Source organism: Sebastes umbrosus, chromosome 9 (genome assembly GCF_015220745.1).
Source record: "Sebastes umbrosus isolate fSebUmb1 chromosome 9, fSebUmb1.pri, whole genome shotgun sequence".
Lineage (NCBI taxonomy): Eukaryota > Metazoa > Chordata > Actinopteri > Perciformes > Sebastidae > Sebastes > Sebastes umbrosus.
This window is the reverse complement of record NC_051277.1, coordinates 4,845,638-4,866,961: the sequence shown is the minus strand read 5'-3', so window position 1 is coordinate 4,866,961 and position 21,324 is coordinate 4,845,638. Positions and strand designations below refer to the sequence as shown.

Here is a 21,324-nt window from a genome sequence, read left to right as displayed (position 1 = left end):
TAAAAAGTAATTTTTACATGCTATTTTCTTTTTTCTCGTAAAGTTATGACTTTATTATCGATATTTTGACAACTTTTTTTCTCATAAAGTTATGACTTTATTCTCGTAATATTACAACTTTGTTTCTCGTAAGAGAAGAGAAACTTCACGTGGAAGTGCTGCCTTAATATCAGGAATTCCAACTTTTTTATATAATTTATATAATATATAATTAAGTTTCTCAGGTCCCATTTTATTGTGCTATATATGAATGCTGTATATCAATTGTATGTGTGTTTATGTGTTAACTACTCTAGGCCAGGTTATTCTTGTAAAAAGATGCATAATAAATACTTCACAATTTAACTGCTGAACATGAAGGTGTCTCATAGTTTTCATACTCATTATATAGTAAGTGCTGATTATAGGTCATATCAGCTCATCGCCCACAAAATCTACAGTGCTACTGCCCAGAAAATAATTATTTGGGGTAACCACGAGCTTCCAACACTGTAAATAAAAGACAAAAGCTTAATATGTTTGGATCATATTTTTTTTTATTGAAAATGTACATCAATGGAATCAAACTAAAGTAACATATTTAATTATTTGTAGTGTGGGAGAGTTTTTGACTACAAGAGGTGATGACTGATACTAGAAAAATGTATGGCATATTCTGACACCAAAATGTTACTTTACACTCAGAGTCACGTCCAAAGGTCATAAAGGTAATAAACAACAAGTCTCCACTTCAATACACAAAATATATCCTTATAAATTATACAAATGCATGAGTATCTTTTGTTTAATACTCCTATCTGGGATTCAGTTCAACTCCATCTTATACTAATATTTGGCAAAAAAGGGAGCTGAAATGATAGGACAGAGCAAATATACATTAATAATAATAAAATGCACCGTTTGAAGAAAACAGCAATGAAGCTGCAAAACTGAATTATTAAAAGGATAAAAAAAAACAAGCAGGTCAAAGATCACAGCGGTAATGAAATAAAAAAGATGCATGCAAAAAAATATAGAATAGGCAAGTGAATATTAAAGCACAATGTGTAATCAAAAAAGGCCATTACATGTGACCTCCATGGTATTCAACAGGGACATGTAAACATGGGCACCATCAAATGAAGTGCTAAGTAGAAATATTGCTTTGGCTTTTGCATGAGTGTGACACTAAATTTAAATTTAATGTTCAGAAAACCTGGAAGCAGATTTTCATTTTGAACTAAATTTAAGAAAACAACATGACTACTCATTATAACACATTACACACATAGTGCATTAAGTGCTTCTGTCCTTCATGAGTTTGTTTTTAAACCAGCAAGCTTTGATGTTTCAGTATAGCGTGTATTAAGATGAGTGCATAGTGCAGGTCTTTGCAATTTTGTTTCAAGTGAAGATCAAATAATGAGTCCTGTAAATGTGTGAATCCCAACTGACTTCTATTAGAGTCTCTTTATATACATTAAGACATGATAGCAGATTTAAACTGTGCCCGGTTCCCAACCTGCATGGGTTTAGAGCTTCACTAGGTGGTCAGAAATACCATGCGAGTCCACATAAGGCCAAATTCAACAAAAGGAGATGCAATGGGGAGAATAAAAAAGGGTTGATACAGCGAGGAAAAAACAGGAAGAGGTAAAAAGGGTGCTTAGTTCTTGCTGAAGCTGCAATCCCCTCTTCAGGTGGTCAAGACAGATTAAAAGAAGCTAAAGAGACAAAGAGAGAGAAAGCCAGCAGTTAGAGAGGAGGCAAAGCAGAATCACTTCTCACATCAGGTAGAAAATAGATCTAGGTTTGATTATCATCAATACAAAGTTAGGTGGTATAATCCCTTAGATCATAGTCAAACAACACATTCAAATCATGATTATTTTGATGATGCATGATGTTTAAACTGTGAATGAATTTAAGTTATAACCACATGATTGTCTTCTAGTCCATTTAAGTGAAAAAAATCGTTAATAATTATCCACATGTGACAATAAATGTGCATATAATCTACATCAAGTGAAAAAGGTGTTAGTCACAGCAAAAACAAGTGCACATATAAAATTAAGCAAAGGCAAAAAAAAGCAAGAGTTAGATTGCCGTGGGTGAGGTTAGAGCTGCAGTGAAACACAGATACACATTAATCAATATTATAGCAGAGCAGGTAATGATTAAGAAACCCTGAAGGACGGGGTCCACAAAGCCTCTGGTCACATTTGAGGTACTCAGTACCCACAAAGGCTGGTCCCTTAGCAAAGCTTGAGGGCTGAGGGCCTACTCAGTGCAGAGCCAGGGATTACTGCAAAGGAAAGTGAAACCACATAGACCAGTGAGCGCAGGATTATTAAGGAGGAGGAGGGAACGGCTCTTTCTCTTGATGCATTTTGACCCTGGTATCATGTGGGAAGTGTTTTTATGCAGAAATGTCTCAAATGCAAGACAAGTTGTCTTTCATAAGACAATACAAGCAACCTTGAAGTGGTGAAAAAAACAAGGAATAACTGATCAGATCATCAAAGTGACGCTTATTGGCATCAATTCTCATTCACTGTAGTTTTAACACTTTAATCTAATCTCCTAATTTACAGCAATATTTGTCATACACAATGATTATGGCCACAGTTGTAATATTTGGTGAAAAATTGGCCTTTATTTTCTTTTGAGATAATATTTCTTTTGTGTGTAACACTGATACAAAAAAACACGAGTCCCTGCAGGACAATGGACATCATGATGAAGAATGACTTTCAAATGTGCCTTCATAGGAAGTAAAAATAAAAAAGAAAGTTACAATTGCACTGACAACAATATTAATATATATATATATATATATAAACATCACATTTGTGTATAAAAAAGTGCAAATGTGAAAGCTAATACAAGTATGCACATGACACATGACAATGAATGAGGTATGGGAGAAGTGGCAAAGAGATTAGGCTCACAACTACTCATGCATCTGGCTAAAGTGAAACAGCATCAGCAAAGAGACATAAATACCAAAAACGAGTCTGGGGTCTTGCATCGCCCTGAAGGGGTTTATTTCACAACAATGACCCTTTAGCTGTACATTATCTCGCTTATTACACAGCTACTTAATTTAGAAATCAATAATTTGACACAAAAACGGTCTGCCAGAATCCGACATCAGAACTGCGCCCATAGCAACGGTCTGTCATACATAGCAACGGTATGCTATAAAGAAATAACAGACTGTAGAACGCAGTGATTGACCAATCAGAATCGAGTATTCAACAAAGTCGTGTAATAATGTTGCATGCAGTGTGCATTCAATTGGGTTATACTACTTCATCTTAACATTGCGTCTCGAACTTTGACCCTCTTGCTCATATATCCGCTGCACAGAGGATTGTGGGTCAGAACAGTCAGAAAAGCATGCTGGCTCGCATACTGCACATTGCAACCGGATGCAATAGGACATCCTGGTATTTTTGGCATACTGTATTTGACATACTATGTATTGGGACATACTAAATCTTTTTTTAGTATGGTAGTATGGGCATTGGAATGCACAGAATGTTTGCTTGGCCTGGCTGTAAACAGATCCACCAGTAGCTCTTTTGTTGTATTTCTGACAAAGTAGTAGCTCAACGAGTGTTTGCTGTAGTATTAAACTGCACTCGCTGTTACCAGGGTAACCACTACAATCTTTAGGATTATAACTTTAAACTAATAACAAACAAGTACTAACAAGTATGTTGGTAATTGTTGTTTACAATGTCATGATAAGTAGATGTTTCAGAAACAGCTGTTAAATGGAGTTTGTAAAATTGAGAATCACTAATCTGATTGCTGTCCTTTAATCTGAAGACGGATCAACATTAACTTAATCCATCCTTGCATCAATCTTCAACCGTCTTAATTCTTTCTTCTCTGTAATCTACTGCAGATCTTTGATCAAATGTACTGTTCATACTCATGTCCCGCTGTCTGATGCATGTTTCACTTTACCCTCAACACATTTCTGCCCATCACAACAGTAGTCATGTATGTTAATATTTTTTAAAAAAGCTCACTCCATCATGCAATTAATCACTTCATATAAAACAAACATGGAATGCATTGTTTTGTAAATTCGTATAAAAAGACAAGCCGAATAATTGCTTATAAAAAAAACAAAACATATAACATACAGGCATCATTCAGCAAATAAAAAAAGGTGATGTCAAACTAATAGCAATGCCCAGCGTCTTCCAGAGAGCAGGGGGGCATGTGGAGGGATGGATTATGGGGGTTGGGTGAGGGTGGGGAAGGGGTACTGTAAAAGGATGATGGGGTGGAAACTCATTCACAGCAGGATGGCCACAAGGGAGCACTTTTTTTTCTACAGGAATCCTAAGCTGGAAATGAGAGAGAAGGGCTGTTATTGCTTTCTTTTGAGTTAAAACATCATCACGACACACACTGTTTCACATGACATCACATCAACATTAGTGACCAGATGGCATTTAGAGGAGATCGTGCTTTTCAGGCAACTCAAAAAGTGTACAGAGGTTAGGGTGTAAGTAGAGTTGTCTATTTCTTGGAGTCAGAAAAATAAATGTAGTTTTTAGAGGTTTTGTCGCGCCCCCCCTTAAACAACGTCTGATTGTCTTCCTCATCAAACAGCAGCTTGTTTTCATCTATTTTAACAGTCCTGGGCTGCTTGAGGAGTTTACAGATTGCAAGACAGATGTCTTCATTCACTTCTACCCTCCCCAGCGGTTTTTCTAGACAACATCTTCCTCTGTGGATTTGGCTTTTGTATCCACTCAAGAGGGAGAGGAGGCAGAGGGAGTCGTCATATGGCTGTGAGATCAACAGAACATGTCATAGCTACAAACAGAGCCGGCCCCGAGGCTTGTTTGCTGCTCTGGTGTGGCCTGTTAGTCTCAGCTCAGCCTTGAATGGCTCTTTGTGCGATCGCAGGGCCGGGTGGGGAAAGGACTTTAGAGAGCCACAAAAAAGAGACTGTTGTGGATTTAGGGAGGCAGATGGGGCAGTACATCAAATGGGTGTGTGGGGAGCTAATAAACTGGTTGATTTATAGGCTGGCACAAGGACGGTAAACACTGCCAGCTCAAGGATATGATCGACACAGATGTTACTAATTATATACTATATTCAAATATCGGAATTACTGTGCCCATTTATCACGCTGTATCACATTTGAGTAACTTTAAAGATGAAATTAAATGCATGTTAATTAGATAATAGTTTTAACAGCTTTCAAAGGTTCATTTGATTGTGGTTAAATTCTAATGTGGAGAAGCAGAAAGGTAGTTGTGTGCACAGCCTGTTCTATATTTAGGCCGAGTGCAGGATGTCAGAGTCAATGAGGGGAAAAAAAGGAGAGTATCCGCAGAATGGATTAAACCTCCAAACACTCGGTAGTGTAGAAACGTTGCCAGTAGGGCTGTGTCAATCGATTAAAATATTTAATTACGATTGATCGCATGATTGTGCATAGTTAATCGCAAATTAATCACACATTTTTTGAACTTTTCAAAATGTACCTTAAAGGGAGATTTGTCAAGTATTTAATAACATGGGAGTGGACAAATATGTTTGCTTTATGCAAATATATGTATATATGTATTATTGGAAATCAATTAACAACACAAATATTGTCCAGAAACCCTCACAGGTACTGCATTTAGCATAAACAAATATGCTCAAATCATAACATGGCAAACTGCAGCCCAACAGGCAACAACAGCTGTCAGTGTGCTGACTTGACTATGACTTGCCCCAAACTGCATGTGATTATTCTAATAATAATTCTAATTAAGGTAATGATTTATTTCTAACTTGTATTTTCCAGTAATTCTTTATTCATGTACATGTCATGAGTTAAAAGTTTGATACCTCATTTATATTTTTAGATCGTCGTGGTGTCTTACCAGAAAAGATGCCCCATGCAGCATGCAGCAAGTGTGGGAGGAGTTAACTGGAAAACATTACGGATGCAAACATAGGTGACACATGCACTCACAGGACAGATTCACATCTACACAACAAGCAGTGATCAAGAACTGTGTCGTCTGGGAACTGAAGAAAACGCTGACAGATAAACATAAATATTATCCGTGTTAACACTCTATAGTTGGTTTTGATCAGTGACCCACAGACAAAGCTAAAGTTGCACAGCGGCCCCATTTTTGGAAGAGAAACTTTCCAGGCAGAGCTCATAAAGAGAAGAAGTGGCTGTGAAGGAAATAAATTAACAGGGAAGAAAAATAAAGCAACAAGAACCTTCTCAGTGCAAGTGTCTTCTTCCTTTTTCTAACAGGCACGGCGTCACATCAGCTTCAACACAAAACCAGGAGTTGATTACCAACATGAAGGGACCGACAATGTCAACAGCACACTACAACCGTACGTGAGCATATCTGGCTTCAAACACTGCCTCTAAACAGTCTCATGAAACTATTGATATAAACTGTTGGAAAGAACAACAGAATTCATGTCGATATACCAGGAAAAACAAATTTGGAAAATTGAGTTTGTATTACAAACCAAAGGAGTGGCCACTGTGAGGAAAACTGTCAAATAGTTTCCACTGAAACAATTACGCACTGGAAATAAATGTACTTCATTTATCAGCTCCCTTTCAAGTTAATGGAACTGTCCAGTAATTGTTAACAGAGTGGTAATAAAGTTATTTACACAAATCTATTCAGAGCATTTAATTTCATGACGATGATTTATGACGGTTGGCAACTATTCAACTATTTAAAGACGAGGGCAGAGAGGCATTGTCACCAGTCACTCCCCCTCTCTGCTCCTCATCATTTTCCACATTGGTGATAAATTATGAATTCTTGTCAGCTCTCTTAGCATGGCATTTAGTGCTAAACATATTCTCTGTTATTATATGGAGGGTAAAGTGGAGCATTCATCTGCCTCTTAGAAGATCAGAGTGAGAGTCTGGGAGAAGGTCAGAGCCTTTAAATACTCCACGCATTAAATTATACAAATATCAGGAGGATTATTAACGAGTGGTGACAGAGAAACCGCTAAGCGCTTGAAGATATTAGTCGGACAGACGGAAATTAAGTTCTGTCCACAGCACATGTGCACAAAGTGGAAAGAAAGTTTGCATTTTTGTCAGGATATAGCTTCCTATTTTAGACTATTGCACAACAACCACAAATAACTTCTCACATATATATCATGTACTGATTTGGCAAATGATGAACATCCTGAAATGTCAATGTAAAAAATATGTGGCTGTGGTCCTCTCAGTTTCATAGTATCCAGACTTTTCCAATCCTTATACAACCGGAAGTGGTCTCCTGCACCTAAGATGTAAGGACAGACGTGAAGGAAGGCACAGGAGGAACAGAACAATACTTACTTTTTCCTCTCTTTGTCCCTCTTGAGTGTGGTGGAGCCCCCTGCCTGCTGGGCTTGGTTCTGCAAGAGCTCTGCAGCAGTCTTTTTCTGTTTGAACATGTTGAGCTCGTCGTCCAGGGACTTCCTCTTATCCTCCAGTTTCTTCTTCTCGTCTTGGTGGAGCTTCTTCAGACGGTCAAACTTCTCGTGCAGCTATTTGGTGGCGACAAAAGAAACGATGCTTTGTGTTATTTAAGAGGAGGGCAGAAACTTCCTTAACCCTTTGAACTCTGTAGAAATGGTCCACCAGTGCCTACATTGGTATTTGTGCTTATTTATGATGTAATTTCTTGGAGTATCGTCCAATGCTTCATATCCTTATATTCTGTACAACCTAAGCTAAATGGTAAAGTGAGTCAATAAACCATAATAATTGGTACGGGTATTGACATTGTGTCATAAACATCTTACATGTTTTTTTATAAAACGTTACTAAATAAACACAAAATGTTGATAAAAAATAAATTATTTCTTAACACTCAATAATATATATATATATATATATATATATATATATATACTATGCATATTTTTTAGTTTTTGAAATAAGTACAATTTTTATGAGCAGATTGAGTGCAAAGGCATAACGTAATGACATTATCACGAGCGTACAACGTGATGAGAACACGTGAAACAGCATCATGCAAACAACGATCCTCCTCCAGTGATGCACATGATATTTCAGGGTGGTGTAGGATCCAGGTTTAATCACGGTACCTCTTTCTCTGCTTCTTTGAGCTCGGCCTCCTTCTCTTTGACTCTCTGGACAAACATTTGCCTCATTTCTTCTTCTTTCTTCTGCAGCTCGCCCATGAACTCGTTCCTCTTAGCTTCATAAGTCTCCTGAAGACTGGCACCGGAAAAAGGGAATAAAAAATTAATACCAGAAACATTACACTGTACAACACACTAGATGAAGACAGAAACTGGTTTCATTGATGAATGAATGTAGAAAAATGCTATATGAAATAGAGAGAGGTGTAGATATAAGAAGATGGAGAGGTGTAGATACAATAGATGGAGAGCAAGAAGATAAAAGAAGATCACAAGTGCGGCTGTATGAGAGCAGTCTCCAGTCTACTACCTGAAGGGCTTGCTGTCAGGGTCTGTGTCTTTGAAGCCCATCTCCTCCAGTTTGCAGCGACGGTAGAGCTCATAATGACGCGTGTGCGTCTGCTCTCGCAGGTCCTCCATGTTCACTCTGATCAGCATTTCCCGCAGCTTGACGAAGTCACAGTGATTCTCATTTTCCACTGTGAGAGACACACATCGTAGTGACACATGAGTGTTTTACTCAACACATCAGATGGCATCCTGTTCATTATGGATTATGTTATTTGCAACACGTGTACAGTGACAGAAACAGATAAGCAGCGCTTAACATCTACATTAACTTACAGCAAATAATCTACTGTATTATAACCTGAGAGAGTATTTCACAGACCCAGTCAGAACAGAATAGTGTTCATGCCCTGTGGCTTGTCTATTGATTTTGTTACTGGACTGAGCACCACACTCCCGCAAACCTTGTGACATCATGTGAGCACACATGCACGCACACAGTCCGTCTGTGGTAAACAGACCCAATGTCAGATAAAGCCTCCGGACAGAAATATTATGCAGTTTTTCATTGTTTTGGCTGCAATTCAACATATTGCATTTCAAATGAAACAATGACTGTGAGGTTAAAGTGCTGACTTTCAGCTTTAGGGATGTTTAAAGGTGTTCATATCCATATTGGGTAAACAGTGTAGAAATCGAAACCCTATTTACCGTCAGGGGGGTTGTATATAGAGCTACAATTTCGACACAGATCATTGGATGTGAATGTCTAAACTAAATATCTTTGGGATTTGGACTGTTGGCAAAACAGGACATCTGAAGATGTCACCTTGATGAACATTTTCACTACTTTGTGGACCTTTATAGACCGAGCGATTAATCAAGAAAATAAGCTGCAGATTAATCGATTATGGAAATAATTGGCAATTTCAGCCCTATAAAACAACCTAAAACTATCCACATCATTAAGGATTGCACTGCATTAAAACTATGTGCTGGACAGACCTCGTCCTGGCAAAACACCCACACAGTAGACACACACACTTGACAATAACACCATACAGTTTAAAGCTGTACAGTATGAGGCTGAAAAAGTATCAAACAGCTTAAGAGCAGATCAACATTTCAGATCTACTAGCTATCTATAGGCAATTCATTACAGCCACTCTGTTATGGATTGATAAAGTGAGTCAATAATAATAAATCAATTGAAACATCGTCAGTGACTTTCTAAATCTGTAGGAGCTAATAGCAGCTCTAAAACACGGTGTAATGGCAGAGAGGGTGCTGCAGCTAAATGAGGTTATATAACAGGTTATCAACTAGTTTGCAGCAGCTGTAGGAGCCGAGGAGGAACATGAGGGGAGGGAGTAGCTGCAGCAGCTCTGACCAGAGGGAGCACGCTCTCATTTCCTGTGCAGGATGTGACCTAAGCTTACCCTGCACCGTCCCCCAGGGGTACTGCCGGGCCTTCACCATCTTGTTCCCAATCTTCACCTCCTCTGTGCTCCCTACCACGGCAAACGGCAAATGGCTCTGTGGAGTAGAGGGAAAGGCAACGTTGGTATACCGCGAAACACAACTCAAATTCACTCAACAAACCACCATCAAAATTGCACATATACATGCTGCAGCTCTACTAACATTTCATTACTCAAAATTACTGCAACTATCACATTCATACATGCTAAGGACACATTCCTACACAGTGTTAACATTAATAAGAAAAGAGAGAAAAATGTGTTGTATTTATTATGTAACCTGACCATTCAGAGCCAATCTTCACAGACACCAAGAAACAGCTCTGACAGGAAGATGTATGACATTTTATCAGAACAGAGTGGTTAGACTGTACGACAACAGCCAAGAGGCAACAATCTAACACAATCAGTTAAGGAGAGTTAAGGCATTTCCCCAGATCAGACCTCATAAGCAGCTAAGCTAGCCTTTGGCTCATCTGTCAGTGAACAGAGGCCCTTTCCCACACCGCAGGCTTCCTGCAGAGAGAGCTGGCCGATTGTGCTGCTCGGAACACACTCCTCCATGCACGGGGTGGCTTCCTGACTGCCTGAGCAGACACAGATGATGCCTGTCCTGATTCTGCATCACATGTTGTTTATGCCGGTAACGGAATTTATGTTAAAACTTACAAACAAGAAACGTGTTACGTTTGTATTTCCTTAAGAATAAAAGGAAGACTCAACATTACTTCCCACGTCATGTCTAATATGAACTCAGTAACATATTCTGTGTAAAAGCATGTGATGTAGATAGAAAGACAGTTGTCAGCCTTACGTTCATGGTGGAGTTGATCTCTGCCACGGACTCGTCGTCAGTGGGGAACTGGTAGATCTGCACTCCGTTGCTGACCAGCTCACTGGTGATTTTGATTTTGAACTTGGCCAGCTCGCTCTTGGAGATGGCATCCGACTTGGCAACGATTGGGATAATGTTGACCTGCCGTTGATAAATGAGGAGATATTTAATGTAGGTGGACACAATGACAAGGTGAGACAATGCAGGGACAGATTCTAATATTTTAAAGCACTGGCCCCACAGGCCACCGAGCGAGCCCCTATATTTGGTGACCAAAGAAGTAAATCTTTTGGTGGCTCAAATCTCCACCTCAGCCTGGGTCGAAGTTGTCGCTAACTTCCGGAACAAACCCCCTTCACTTTAATCAGCAGGTGGCAAGCAAAATAGCACACTTGCTAATGTTACGCACACAACGTATGCACGGAGTTATTCCTTAAAGGAGTTTGCTACTTGTATAACACATTTAAGTTTAAAAAAACATATTAAAAATACATTTACATTTTTTTCCTGATGCTTAGGCCAGGTGATAACCCTGGGGATGTTTGTGGAACTGTAATGTTGCTTTGGCAAAGGCTCAAAATATGAGGATGTTTTTTTATTTTATATAAACTTTATTTAGACAGGTAATCTCATTGAGACACGGAGTCTCATACTCAAGGGAGACCTGATAAAACTTGGTGGTCACGGGGGTCCACCTATAGCGGTTATTTGGTGGCCACAGAGTAACCTTTTGTGGCCAAGGGCCATGGTTAATGTCGAACCCTGCAAACGCTTTCAGATATGCAGCTAAATACTAGATGTGTGTCAGTGGCAACTTTTTCTCATCACCATTTGCATAGTCCAAATTTAGAAAAGACCTGATGTATTTAAAAAAAAAAAAAGACTTAATGCTTAAAAACACCGCACATCAAATAATTCTGCTCTTTAAGAAGTAGGATCTCCCACTGAACAACATTCAGGTTTAGTAACAGAATAAAATACACCTATATCTATCTATCTATCTATATCCATTTCTCTTATGCCCTTCCAATCATCGCTTACCCAGGATTGTACAATTTCAAAAAGGAAAGGGTACTGAATAACCTGTGCTCTCTTCATCTAAACACATCACAGTACCTCTCTCTAGCTCCAGGCCTTTTTTATATCACAAACAATTACACATTCTTAAGCACAGAGATAAAAATAGTAAAGGGAGCAGCAGGCTTCCATCTCCTGCTCCAGATCACTTAAAAGCTCTCCAAACATGGTGTTAATAGTCAGACACAAATGATTTCAACAACATTTATGTTAACCATGTTATCCAAACAGAAAAAGAAATCCAGAGGGATATGGAGGAGGGAAAAAACAGGCAGGGTCATTCTTATAAATGCACTTACAACTGGCTGATGAAAAATGAGACTTTCCCTCCCACACAACTATTTTCTACGAGCTCTGTCGCCTACACAATCCCAAATTATTTGCTCTCCAACTGGGGGCCCCTTTAAACTAACAACAAGTGACACTCAAGGTCATGTGAACACTTTACTTCACCACAGAGACTGCTGAAGTGTCCATGAGCAAGACGTTGAATCCTCAGCAGAGTATTGTTTGTACGCCCCCCCCCTAGGTGAATGCGTAAACAGAGGAGGCTCTGCTCTGGATCACGCTGTTGTGAGCACTTGCCAGAGGGCACAGCTGCTCTGGCAAACACTGAGCCGACTCTTTATACAAAAGCCAGGAGGTCCATGCAAATAAGCTACTGTGGAAAGGCCCTCACAAAAAAACGAGGTTGCAGTCACTGAGCTGACTGCATTTCACAGCTGACCTACACCGACGCACTAACAGGACCACAGCCAATTTGCATGAAGGCAGATGGCCTAGAAAAGGTCTATGACCCAGGACTAGAGTAGACGGATCAAATGCTGCAAACAACAGTGCAGTGCCAAAGGATTTACCTACCGTATATCTGTGACGTGCTACAGTAAGTCTATTCATGTTCGTAGGCATTGCAACAGTTATTCTTTAACATCATTCTGCTGCAATACAGACACCACGCATGGCTATTCAATTTGTGAATCTTCACAATTGCAAATAAACTGTATGATGCTTTTACATTAAAAGAACAGTGTGCAACATTTCAGAAGATCTATTGGCAGAAATGGGATATAATATTCATAACTATGTTTTCATTAGTGTATTATCACCTAAAACTAAATCCTTCATATCTACATACGGAGCAGGTCCTCTTCACATAGTCCAAGTTTATACAGTAACCCAGAACGGAAAAACCAAACACTGGCTCTATTGAACCTTTCGAGTTTTTACGTTACCTGAAGGCCACCGTAGTTCTCTGACACGCTGAAACTGTGGTAACGTGAGCCGCAGAGTGCAAAAACGTGGAACTGCCAGCCGCCGTCTGTGTTATTATGGTAAGGATAGCCTGTGAGCGAGGCGAACGGCATTACCCCAGTTTTGCACTCGGCGGCTAACGTTACGACAGTCTTGGAAAGGAAGGAGTGAGCGGAGGGGTACTCAGTTGGTTACAACGACACCACTAGATGCAGCCAATCCTACACACTGTCCCTTTAAATGAGTCAGTATTAAACCCCAACACGTACTGGAATTGATCTGGAACTGATGAAAAACACCCAGGATTGAAAGTTGGTTTCTGAATAAATTAACCCCCAGCTTAAAAAAAAAGAACAAAAACAATTTCTACTCGAAACTTTTGAGACACAAAAATGTCCTCTGGCTGTTTAAAAAAATTTGATGAAGTGAAGTGAAGCTCACCTTGCTATCAAGTTTCTTCATGGTCACCAAGTCCAGGGATTTGAGCGAGTGCCCCGTGGGAGCGATGAAGTACAGGCATGCGTGGATGCGGGTATCGTGGTAGCTGTGTAGCGTGCGCTTGATTTTCAGCTCCTCTTGTAGATATGCTTCAAACTGGCAATCAATGAACTCCACGATCGACTTGTAGCTGTCACAAAAAGGAGAAACAGGGAAGTAATTTCAGCATATCTTTTTCTTTGAATACACTGCTTTATTAGCACCTGTCCTGTTACTAAACAATACATTATGTTTCACCCATACAGTATATCAAAAGGTGAACACTGATTGGAAATAGACATACTATCCCCTTTCAAAGGCTCCTCCGAATGTGGCCAGATTTGGAGAACAAAGACGGAGTATGTTGTGGGGTCCTTATACCCGCATACCATTGTGCGTTTAAATTGTTTAATGAAGCATTTAGGCGACCCTCGTCAACTCCTAAAGTTGGGAAATATTATGTGACCACTGTTTTTACGAGGCATTTGTGTTCAGTTGGTCATCAGTCACCAGTAAAAAATATCACTGAAACTAAACTTTAGTAGGCTGGGATAAATACTGTATGTATGTATGTGTATATATATATATATATACACACATATACACACTGTATATATACAGTATATATATGTAATTATTAAACAGAGCAAACAAATGTTCTACAGAAAATGGAAAATAAAGATGTTGGACCCCATGCATTGGGAACTACAGGAAGCTTCACCCTTCCCAGACACAAACACAGAGAAACACACAGCTTGTGTACATATGGAGGATATTCTGCCAGAGGGAGTTCACATGACTATTAGTATGTGCTTGTGTAAAATACAGTAAGTCCATGTTATTTCCTGTGAGATCGGCAACTTGATACTGAACAAAGTGTGAAACTTGGGAACAAGCGCAGCCTTCCCATTACAGAGAGCTTACAGAGCTGGAGCTCACATGATATCTCGCCCTAATCTGACCTCAGGAGCACAGTTAGCAATTACGCTGTGGATGGGAAACTTTATAACAATAATTTATGTTTGATAAAATACTTACAGACAGTGGTCTACAGCGGCTAAAAATCTTGTTTAACACCAGAAAAAGAAGGAAAGAAAGCATCTAGATCGGATTTCTGTTTGTAAAAGTTGATACTATGAACCTCCCTGAGATGGAGACTTGATTCCACATCCTACGGGTACGGTTTCACTCAGGATCAGGACTGAATGAAACCTGATCTCCCAAAAGGCTCAGAGCTCTCACAGAGTCATTGTATGTCAGGAATGTTGTGTGCACAATCAAGTGTGGATTTCTGCTATTGCGCACAAAGATAAAGCACGTCAGTAAAACAAGAACTGCATGACAGAAACCCGTTTTCTGAGATCAGAGTTTTCCCTCTCTCAAAGACGTGACAGTTGTCCAGACTGCCTTACCTGTCTTCTTTGTTGATCTGGTCTCCGAAGCCCACGGTGTTGACGACAGTGAGTTTGAGGCGCACGTTGCTCTCCTGGAGCTCATAGGTGTTGGACTTGAGCGTGACTCCCGGCTGGTTGTGCTGGGTGGGCTCACCCTCAAACTTGGTGTTGAACAACGTGTCCATGAGGGTGGATTTCCCCAGACCCGTCTCACCTGGAGAACACGGAGAAAATTTATCAGGTTACTGGGACCTATAAACCTTGATCTTAGTTTCTGCCACACTTAACTGTCATCTTCACCTCCGCTTACATAGCAATGTCTGTCATTTCACCCTGTATACTTCCCAACCAGCAGAAAGTCGATCATACTGACCCTTTTTATTTTGTCAGCTTCTTATAAACACACTTTTATTAACCACCTATTAAATGGTAGCCTAAAAAAGGTGTCTCATAAAGTGAGAGTAGATTAAATGTGACATTTTGAAGATGCTCCAAACAAAATATTTCATTTAAATGCTTACAGTCACAATAGTAGCAGAAGTAGCTGCTTATTTACTGATGCATTCTGACATCCATTTACTGTTGGAGGCTGTCAGATGACTCGGAGAGCTTCCTCTGTAAGAAATGCTATTTTTATTCATCACAGCCTGACCTACAGTCTGTACAGCATGTTAGCCTATTTCTGTTCCCTCCGAATCCAAAGTAACTGATGCATCAAGGGTCCTTTTGCCTGTTTCTGGGCCCAGTTTAAGTCACTATAGAGACGTCTCTCATGCTGAAGGCAATTTGGCATCTTGTTTGAAGAAACTGAGGGACAAACTGGAAAGAGTTGCAATCAAAACCCCTGAAATGATAAATAACATGATAAAAACCCTGTGCAGAAATGTCAGTCATCTTTTAGCTCAGTGGAACCAATCATCTCCACATTTTTGATTCCCTCTTTGGAAATTTAGACCACAACCAAAATATAGAAAAACAAAGATCACATGTCTTGGCCTCAAGTAATGCTTGTACTACTGTGAAATGCTGCACTAGTGAGTCACACAAAAGCATTTACAGTTTGCAGCAAAAAATGTGGTTAGCACCATCTTTGCTTTCTTTTCTTGAATGGATTTTAATGTATGTTAAGAGAGTTTAGAAGTTCTGGTTGTAATGGCACCAATATAATATAATGAAGACATTAGTTTTTTGTTTAAATTATGAAAAACGCATTGTTGTTGGACTTTTGAATTCTGATTTATCTTTTACCTTTTTGTACCTGGGAAATGTTCCTAAAGGTCTCAGTATAAGCAACACATACCTTTTGAAGATTATTATGGTTGCTAGTAAGAAAACTATTACAAAATGGATTTTATGTGCCCCTGAAACAACAGGATTCCAAATAGCAAAAATTGTTTTGACTGTGTGTGGCAGGCTGTAATGCAATGTGGCCAAAACCTGAAACATCCAAAGCCAGCTCACTGACACAAGTGGAGTGGAAAAATATTAGAAACTCCTCTCAGTATAATGCAATGCAATGAAACAGCACAACAAACTATAGCCTTCAAAATGACCATAAAGTTGAATCAACGCCTATCTAAAACAGATTAAACACAAACTGAACTTCATATCCTCCATAAAGCTCGGGTTTATTGCAGGACTGTTGTATTGGAATTCATTAGTTGCAGCTGGGTGCACCTAATAAAATGGCTGAGTGTATGTGAGTGAATAATCCTAGCACTTAATGAAGCTGAAGGGATGTACAGGCAAACATATCTCACAAATCCTACGAAATGCTTGTATTCTGTTTGTTTTTAACAGTCACAATGATGAATGTCATACTAAAATAACTACCTGGAGACAATTCTGAATTTCCTATCTGAACCCAGAGCATCTCACTCATCATGGTAACCAATGCTGACTGGCCCAATGGAAACTAAGCGGGTCAAATACTGAGCAATGTGCTTTGCATCTTATGAAAAAGCCTGACTTTCATTGAAGCAAATAAGTCATCTTTTAGCCTAAGGAGAGCAAGAGAGAGCGAGAGAGAGCGAGAGAGAGCGAGAGAGAGCGAGAGAGAGCGAGAGAGAGCGAGAGAGAGAGAGAGAGAGAGAGCGAGAGAGCGAGAGCGAGAGAGAGAAAAAGCATTTTCATGCATGACATACTCACCAACACAGAGGATGTTAAAGCAGAATCCGTGATTGACAGATTTGTTGACCAGCTGGTCAGGCATGCTGTCAAAGCCGACATGGCCTGCCAGAGGGACAGCACGAGCACCTTCACCCTGAAATCAACATAAAACATCCGATAAATATCAATCACTGAGTGACTATCTTATGCACTGATATACCTTGTTAAGACAACGCTCTCAAGCCTATAAGCATGCACAGGCTTCTCTCTAACACTCTATAACTAACATCTACATCTTAGGGCTCCGCAATATATCAATATTATATCAATATTGTGATATGAGAATAGATAATGTTTTAGATTTGATATCGTAATATGGCCTTAGTGTTACCTTACCAAATTGTTCTAGAAGTTATATTATTTGTCTTTACCCAGTTTGTCATTATATCCACATTACTGATGATTATTTATCAAAAATCTAATTTTGTAAATATTTTGTGAATGCACCAATAATCAACCCTACAATAGTTGGTCAAAAATGTTGTGATATTTTCTCCACATCGCCCAGCCCTACTTCATGTCAATGATTGTTATTCTGTGGAGAAATAACAATATGTTTCCACTCAACACTCAAATTAACACACTTGCCACCATATTTGATCATGTTAGTCTTTGAGACTGACTTCAGGTGCAATGTTGCTCACTTCCTGTTTCCTGCTCTGAAACTTTCTACCCGCAGACGAGACAGTTACAAACCATAATGTACATATATGGAAAGGTATCAGTGTTCATGTCAAGATAATTGCAAAAACAACAAAGAGCTTTGACAATAAATATATAATGTAAAAGCTGACTGTTTTCAAAATACAAAAATGACAAATTAAGAGCCAAAGAGTCCATTTAATATAGAGTTTCTGTGGTGTAACTTTGACTTGAACCCTATATTTGGCCGGCTGCACTTCCCTTCCTCTCTACTTTTACACTGTTTGTACACAGTCTATCTCTGGACCAGAGTGACACAAAACACCAAAGTGTAAAAGCACTGTTGTTGCATGTGTGTGTGGGCGTGTGGCTGCTGGCGAGTATCTCCATCTCTGCAGTTCTCATTTCTGCAGCCCACGTCTACATTATGAGGTGCAGGAAAGCAAAGAATTTAGATTATATGGCAAAAGCGAGAGCTCTCCACCAGCAAAAAACCTCAGCCAACCAGCCATTATGTGGCTTAACATAACACTGTGTTGCTTAACTTGCTTTCCAATGTGGCTTTGAGGGGGGAAACATTCCGTTTGAGGGTCAATTTAAAATAACTGGTCAAGCTGATGGTGCTGGGACAGTTGTGGAGTATTTGGATAGTTGAAATTGGGTTTAAACAGCTGAGGGAGTATTTGGAAAACTGGGGGGTAATGTGACTGCACAAACAGCCTTTCCTCTTCAGCTGCAAGTGCAACATTCCTGAAATCATTCCTGCTTTTCAAGACACTGACAGCCAAGTTACACAAAGCGGGTTTTCATTCATTGAGCCGCAAAGGGATATCAAACTGCAAAAATGCTTGATGTAGCTTACCATGCATCCTTAAGGTTCATCACAAATTGTAAAGCTCTGACTCACCACTGTGAGTTGTACTCTCGGGTGGGATGGCCTGCACTGGCAACCCGTAGGCTCTCCCATTGGTACATCCTTACATATATATAAGGTGATTCTGGGTCTGCTCTCGCAATACTTAAGTGTTTTTATTACGCAAAAAATGGACAGTATGCACTGCGTTCACAGGACCTCTTTGTGCTCTCTGTCCCAAAAGCAGACAAAAATTGGGGAAAAGGCTTTTGCATATTCTGCACCCTCAGCCTGGAATTTGCTCCAAAATGACCTAAAAATCAAGGAGCTGGTATCATTAAATATTTTTAAATCTAAATGAAGGCTTTAGAAGCAGACTCTATGGCATGCCAATGTTTTAGCCCCCTTGTTGTACGGCTGACTCCCAGAAAAGTTTCTTTTTGTCCCCCCATTTGTCTTTAGATAGTTCTCTTTTAATGCAAATTTAGTGCTTCTAGTGTTTGTGAACTGTATTTTATCTCTATTTGTGTCTGTGTGTCTGCAACTTTGTGTTCTTGCTGCTGACCGTCTTGGCCAGGTCTCCCTGGGAAAAGAGGTTCTTAATCTCAATGGGACTAACCTGGTTAAATAAAAAAATAAAAAAATTTAAAAAAACTTGCTATTCTGAGCACTCTCTCTCTCTCTCTCTCTCTGGGTGTAGTGGCTTCCTTTCCACCCTCAAACAAAAAAACAGGCATACTTAACAAAAGCTTTTCAAAATTGCAGAGCACACATATATACATTTATATATATAGTCCATCTTGTTGCTAAATAATAATTAATATGCTGCTAAAGACATGTAAATCCAGAGGACAGATGGTAATTTTGTAATGGGTTATGTATGAATAATTGTGATGTGTTTTGTTTTTTGTCTGATGGGTCTTATTTGTCTGTCTGTCTGTCTATGGTATCAGTATGTCTATTGGATGTGTACTTTTTCTCAAACTGAGCTGCCTATGGATGCAAAATGAATTGCAAACTGACAATAAAGTTGTACCGTATCTTATATTTATATTCTAGCCTACAACTAGAGTCTCTTTTGTCCATGTTGTCTATGAACCATCAAGACAACGCCCGACTGAAAGTTAACGGGATTTACATGAAACAACATAACGGAAATGAGCACCGGAGCTGTGCTGAAATGGGGGCGTTGAGAATGAATGGCCTACCGACGGCTCTATAATAGATTATCGGTTTACCGTACAGAGTCTCTAATACACAGTCTACTACAGAGGCTACTACAACACATGTTTTAACACATTTCATCCCACAATGCACCATTTCGTTGTTTAGCAACGTTACATTGGATTTTTGAATACAACCGTTAACCGTTAACCGTTGCTAGCTAACCGAAATATATCCCACCTTACACACTCTTTACGTAACGCTAACGTTATATTATTTGACATTAATGAGGATGGTAAAACACATTATCAATAGGTATGTGTTGATAGTGATTAAAATAGGCTACTCACCGCTTGCCTTGCTATCTCAGTCGACGCCATGGTGCTATCTGTTAGCTGGAGGATGAAACCTCTGCTGCTCTCTCTGGTTAGCAACGAGAAGCTGCAGCCGTTAGAGTTACGCTGAAAGATGGCCTAGTGGGGAATGTACCACTATTCAACAGGCTATTTTACAATTGTACGATGTTGTAATAGCTGTACTCGCATTGAACGTCGTTTAGTTAAGACAATTATAAACGCCACATACATGTATTGAAAAAAAACTTCCAGATAATTTTGTTTAAAAATGAGCGCTACCCACTGAGCTCCCCCCCACATGATGCCTTAATGGTATCGTCCAGTGCGAATGTAAGTGAACTAGTGTGAACCACAGAGTCAGTGAAACGGAAATAGAGTATAAAACATAAGATAAGATAAGATCACATATTCCTTTATTAGTCTTGCAGTTGGGAAATTTGCAGTGTAAATTTTGCAGCAAAGAGGATAGTGCAAAAAACAAGATGCATCATCTAACACAGTAAAAAAAAGAGCTAAACAAAGTGTAACAAAATATGAACCATTTAAATAAAAGGAAGTATAACAATAGGAGCAGTATATACAGTATTGACAATAAACAGACAATTAACAAAAATGCACAAGTGGAAAATTATATTGCACAGTGACAATGAATGAATGAATGAAAATCCACCTGAAAATATTAGGTTATTGCCAGTTTTTTGGTGTGTAAGTGGTCTACTGGGAGCAGTGCTGGTTGTGGAGTCTGACAGCTGCAGGAAGGAAGGACCTGCGAAAGCGCTCCTTCACACACTACATACATAGATGTATAAAGAGAAATAATATAATATAAAAGTAAAATATTACAGTCCACTACAGTCCAATACAGTCCACACACCACATACAACCACATCATCCTTTTTTATCCATCATTCTCTTTTAAAACATCATCTTTTTATCCATAAACCCTATTAAAAACCATCCTTTTATCCATCATTCTTTTACTTCTATCTATCTACCTATTTATTTATTTTTATTTTTATTTTAATCTTGCCTTAATTTGATTTGCACCCTGACTGACAGCCAACCACCCCTAACCCCTCTCAAGCGCACACACAGTCACATAATATTGATCTTGCCCAGTTATGTTGTCTTTTTTAAAGTTTTATTTATTTATTTTTTTTTATTTTTATTTTTTTTCTCT

The 21,324-nt window shown here is 39.2% G+C and overlaps 1 protein-coding gene across 6 annotated transcripts; it reads right to left on the bottom strand.

Annotated features, from left to right (window-relative positions):
* Positions 1–515: 515 nt before the first annotated feature.
* sept6 (septin 6) lies at positions 516–20,168 on the bottom strand. 6 transcript variants are annotated; one of them, XM_037780144.1, is made up of 11 exons: positions 20,139–20,168; positions 17,109–17,223; positions 14,979–15,174; positions 13,531–13,717; positions 10,741–10,902; positions 9,885–9,981; positions 8,468–8,636; positions 8,101–8,233; positions 7,346–7,536; positions 5,889–5,935; positions 516–1,703 (listed from the first exon to the last, which is right to left on the bottom strand). In XM_037780144.1, exons 1-10 carry the CDS (start codon positions 20,166–20,168, stop codon positions 5,932–5,934), a joined length of 1,284 nt encoding a protein of 427 aa, XP_037636072.1. In that variant the 3' UTR covers positions 516–1,703; positions 5,889–5,931. The 6 variants fall into 6 exon arrangements, 5 of the variants coding, with proteins under 5 accessions (XP_037636072.1, XP_037636070.1, XP_037636068.1 ...); XR_005208173.1 differs by lacking the exons at positions 516–1,703; positions 5,889–5,935 and adding exons at positions 4,012–4,346; positions 6,241–6,294; XM_037780143.1 differs by lacking the exon at positions 516–1,703 and adding an exon at positions 4,012–4,346.
* Positions 20,169–21,324: the final 1,156 nt, after the last annotated feature.